We start from the raw sequence: 4,758 nt of genomic DNA on the forward strand, positions 1-4,758 counted from the left end.
AGAAGAGAAGAGAAGAGAAGAGAAGAGAAGAGAAGAGAAGAGAAGAGAAGAGAAGAGAAGAGAAGAGAGGAGAAGAGAAGAGAAGAGGAGAACACACCCTAATGCTCAGTAGCCTCCCCATTCAGTTTTATAAAACTGTGGAACAAGGGCTGGAGAGATGGCTCAGGGATTAAGAGCACTAGCTGCTCTTCCAGAGATCCTGAGTTCAATTCCCAGCAACCCCATGGTAGCTCACAACCACCTGTCATGGGATCCAGTGCCCTCTTCTGGTGTGTCTGAAGACAATGACAGTGCACTCACATACGTAAAATCATTCTTTTAAAACAAAACTTTGGAGCAAGATGAGTGAGCCGTACACGTGAGTACGAGGTGAGTGAGCTGTACACGTGAGTACGAGGTGAGTGAGCTGTACACGTGGAGATCCTTGGGATCCTGAGATGCTTGCGACCACATGCGTTTCTCACCTCTTTGGATTATGATACATGAATGCAGGCACCCAAATCCTGGACCTCAAGTTTGTGCAGCTCTTTTGATCACTGTACCATTCCTCCTGCCCCTGTTTCCCAAGTGTTGGGATTGCAGGAGTGCACCACCATGCCCAGTGTCTTGGGGAGCTGGGGATCAAACCCAGGGCCTTATTCAGCTAGGTAGGCACTCTGCCAACTGAGCTACATCCCAATGTCCTTCTTGCCTCCCTTTTGCTTTCCCTTGATCTTCCTCCTCTGTAGCCCAACAGACCCAGGATAGCAGGGAGAGACCTCCAGGAATCGAAGGTACCAGGCACTGTGCTCAGTTTTTTCCAGTCTCGTTTAACCTTCAAACATCCTTATGAGGTACAGAGAGTCCAACCACATAGCTGGCAGGAGTTGAGTCAGGAAGTAAAGCCAAACTGTGTGACAACAGGCATCTCATGATTGCCTGTCTGTCAACATTTGCTGGGCAGACTTCTGCCCTTTAAGGTTCAGGCTCATCTCCTACCTTATAGAGCTCAATAGTACTCATACCCAGCAGCCAGAGAAGGGTCCCTTTGCCAGGCCACTCTTCAGAAAGACATTCTCCTTTATTTGGGTGCTGGGTGTATTAGCTGTCTCTGAATAAATCCTTAATTAGCTGCCCTGGCTGTATTTGCATAATGGATTTCACTTTGTTCTTAAGTTAATGGTGTTTTTGTAACAGAACAGTAACCTCTTGGTTCACAGCCATTAAAATAACTGCCACCCTGTAGGGCAGAGCCAGGGTTATGTAAAGGAGGTTCAGTTAAGAGTTCAGAGGAGTAAAAGGGGGTGCAGGAGTGGTTTCTGCTTCCTCCCCTAAGGGTGTCAGAAAGGCCACTGTCAGAAGAACCCAAAGGTTTGAAGCAACTGCAGGGTCACTTCCTGGCAAGTAGTCTGGCCCCTGGAACACCCTGGTTTTGTTCCCAGGGGACAGTGTATTAATAAAATGCATTTGTAGGGTTGTTGTGGGGATGAGGGTGCAGCATAAAAAGGAGGCAGGAGAGACAGAGAGACGGCTCAGTGGTTAGGAGTATTTGTTGCTCTTGCAGAGGATCAAGGTTCAATTCCCAGCACCCACATGGCAGCTCACAACTGTGGTAACTCCAGTTCCAAGGTCTAATACTCTCTTTTGACCTCTCTGGGCACCAGGCACCAGACACACATGTAGTTGAACATACAAGTATGTAGGCAAAACATCCATACACATACAATATACATAATTTTTTTTTTTTAAGTTAGGACATGAGTTAGAATATAGATTTTTGACACAGGCCCTATAAGATGGCTCCGGAAGGCTTCGCGCAGGCCTGCTCTAGATACCTGTCTATGGTCGTCCTCTAAGTTTTCAGAACACAACCTGTAAGAGCCTTGGACACAGGATCTAACCAGGCCTGGAACTCAAAGGTGGCAGAGGCCAGCAGTGTCAGTGGAGAGACAGTGACAGTGAGCAGAAGGCCTCCATATGACTGGCACCTCCCTCCTGGGCTTGTGTCTCTCCAGTTGCATTTCAAGTTCACACCTTACAGCATCACACATTCAAAGCACCTGGAGGGGTGGAGCCCCTAGTCTTCCTCCCTTGCCCACCTGTGTAACTGGGTTCCGGCTTCACGCTCCAGCTGGGCCCATGTCTGATAACATTCCTTCATCATCCTCGTGTAGAAGTCCTCCGGATAAGCCTTTCTGATTATGCGGCTCTGTCCATGTGAGCTTCCTCGGGAATGGGGAAGAAAGAACTTGACAAGAAAGACAAGAAAGACAATGGAAGCCACTGCTGCCCTTTGGCTCAGCCTTCCCTTTCTCAGGAGCCATCTCAAGCTTCAAATGGTTCCTTTCTGGTCCTGGGGACTGGACCTCTGGCCTTGCACACATGATGCAAGTAGGTGGCCTGCAGATGAGCTATCTATCGCCCTAGACCTCTTGTTATTTCCTATTTGAGACACTGTCTTGTTATGTACCCCAGGCAGGTCTTAAACTTGCAATCCCCCTGCATCAGTCTCCTGAGCAACTGGGATTTTCAGGCCCTCATCGCCAGCCAGGCCTAGATATTTTCAAATACTTCCATACTTTCAGGTTTCCTTGCAGCCCACTGACTGGCTAGGCAATCCGGTGAGCAATAGTACCTCAGCACTGACTAAATTTTTCCTTTTGTAAATAGCCCTGGCAGCCACCCATCCATTTGTTAATAACCTTCTATTATCCCACTGAATTCACACCCCGCTTTAGATGCCTAGAAAAGCAGAGTCAGAAAGAACCTTCAAGATTATGCAAATCTAGCCCGTGGTTTTACGGATCAGGAAAAGGATGTCATCTCACTGAGCCTTCAGGTACTCAGGATAAGGGAGCAATCTTAGGATTGGGGGGCAGGGTGAAGCAAAATGGAGGTTTTCCTGCAGGTTGTAACAGGAATCCCTTGGGCTTTGGGAAAACAGAGGAACTGAAGATAATTCCCAAGATGTGGTAACCAGCTCGGAGAGCTACAAGGCAGAATGGAAAGGAAGAAGCCACTGGGGTAGAAAACTTAACTTGACCTATGGCATAGGCCCCACACCTGAGGGGCCCTGCAGGGTCCCAGTGCCACCCTCATTTGAAGCAGTCATGTGATCACTTTTCCTTTAACCTGTGTCTTAGTTCCCTGGCATCAAGTGAGGAGGTCGCTGTTACCCAAAGGTGGAAGAATTCAACAGCAGCTCCTGCTAGGCTCTGGAAGGAGTGGCTGAGAAAACGCAGCCTCCTCCAAAGCTGGTACATCAGCCTTTGCCGCTAGGCAAAACTGTTTTTATTTAAGATTACCCAGAGCAGAACTGATTCTTTTTCTGGTTGTACCATCCATGTGGGCAAAGACAAGACAGGGTGACAAGAATGAAAGGAGGTGGGACACTTCTTGATCAGGGGCAAGAACTAAGAGGTTTGGAAAGAGTCTACCAAGAAACCGCAGGTGGACTTGAGGGTGGGAATTTTCTTTGCATTGTCAAGATCCACGTGAAGTGGCTAAGAAGCGACGAAGTGCACAGAATTCCTGATGTCTGGCCATTTGGCTTCACTTAGAGCCCAAAAGTTCTGGAAAGCCCTCCCTAGGAGAGGAAAGAGGAGGGGACAGTCTTATACAGCAGAAGGGCAGAAGGCACAGTGTACCTGCTCCAGCAGGAGAACCTTCTTGGAGTGTTTGGCCAGGTGGTACGTGGTAAAGCAGCCCTGGATGCCTGCTCCAATCACAATAGCATCCCAGAGATCTGACTGAGCAGCCATGATGCCACAAAGCCCACGGAGGAGAAGGCAAACAAAGGCACTTCCCGGCTAGAGGGGGAGGAGGGAGGCAAAGTCCAGCTAAGCTAGAGTTCCCACAATCCCTTGGGGCCCATGCCCTTGTCTTTCTTTCCCTCCCCAAAAACCCTGGCACAGGGCTCAGCCTCCGCCTCCCCCCCGCAGAGCAGAGCTGGGTGGACTGATTTGTGAGGTTTCGCCCAGCTCAGCTGCCAACCTCACCCTTGCTTCCCTCCAGTTTGCTATTCTTGGCTCAATTATTGTCATGCAAATGGCGCCTTCCCATTCCACCTTCCTGTCTCATTATGATCTTTGTCTCAGGACTTCGGCCTGGAATTTCAATGCCTCCCAGACCAAGCTGGGCCCCAGGAATGCTGCCTCCCCCTGCTGGCTTCCCTCTCTGCAGCTTGATTTCCTCCAGAGAGTTACAGGGCCAGCCAAGAACTTGGCAGGATGCCCAGGGTTTGGCCCTCCTCCCTGGTGGGTGGCGAGGTCAGGGGGTAGATGCTGGGGCCAACTGGGAGGGCAGTTTTGTGATTATGAAATCGTTTTCAGTGTGTTTTACTTTCATGTTGAAAAACGGAGAATAAATGATCCTGAAAGGAAAAAAAAAAAAATCCAGGAAAGGACAGTGTGAGGAAGAACCTTGTCCCCAGGCACACAGGGAACCAGGTGCCAACCCAGCACACACAGGGGCCATGTGCAGAGAGGCCCTCTGTGCCAGGCAGCAGGCTCAATGAGTATTGTTACGGGCACTGGGGACAGAGCCAGGGTTGGCAGGTCCTGATTCTTATACACTTTGGGGGTCCATTTTAAGATAAAAGGAAAGGGGCCTGGAGGCTTAGCTCAGCGGTAGACTTTTGTGTTTGGCATGTTCGGGGGGGCCTGGGTTCAGTACCCAGCACTAAAAATAAAAGAGAGAGAGAAAAAAAAGAATTAGTCATGCAAAACTAGATGGCAGGACTTCGAAGAGACCGCTCAATTAGAGAGCCCCACGGTTGAA

At 49.5% G+C, this 4,758-nt stretch overlaps 1 protein-coding gene across 4 annotated transcripts in view; it reads right to left on the reverse strand.

The window, feature by feature from the left end:
* Window positions 1-3,832, reverse strand: part of Pipox (pipecolic acid and sarcosine oxidase) — a 13,595-nt gene extending 9,763 nt beyond the window's left edge. Inside the window, exons 1-2 of one of the 4 annotated variants that reach the window (XM_029545589.1) lie at window positions 3,627-3,773; window positions 2,079-2,227 (exon numbers count right to left, since the gene is read on the reverse strand). In XM_029545589.1, the coding sequence (XP_029401449.1) occupies window positions 2,079-2,227; window positions 3,627-3,740 (263 nt within the window). In that variant the 5' untranslated portion in view covers window positions 3,741-3,773. Of the gene's footprint in view, window positions 1-2,078; window positions 2,228-3,626 lie in introns of all 4 variants that reach the window. The other 3 variants (XM_021213645.2, XM_029545592.1, XM_029545591.1) reach the window with 3 other exon arrangements.
* Between the last annotated feature and the right edge of the window lie 926 nt (window positions 3,833-4,758).

Source organism: Mus pahari, chromosome 14 (assembly GCF_900095145.1).
Source record: "Mus pahari chromosome 14, PAHARI_EIJ_v1.1, whole genome shotgun sequence".
Taxonomy (NCBI): domain Eukaryota; kingdom Metazoa; phylum Chordata; class Mammalia; order Rodentia; family Muridae; genus Mus; species Mus pahari.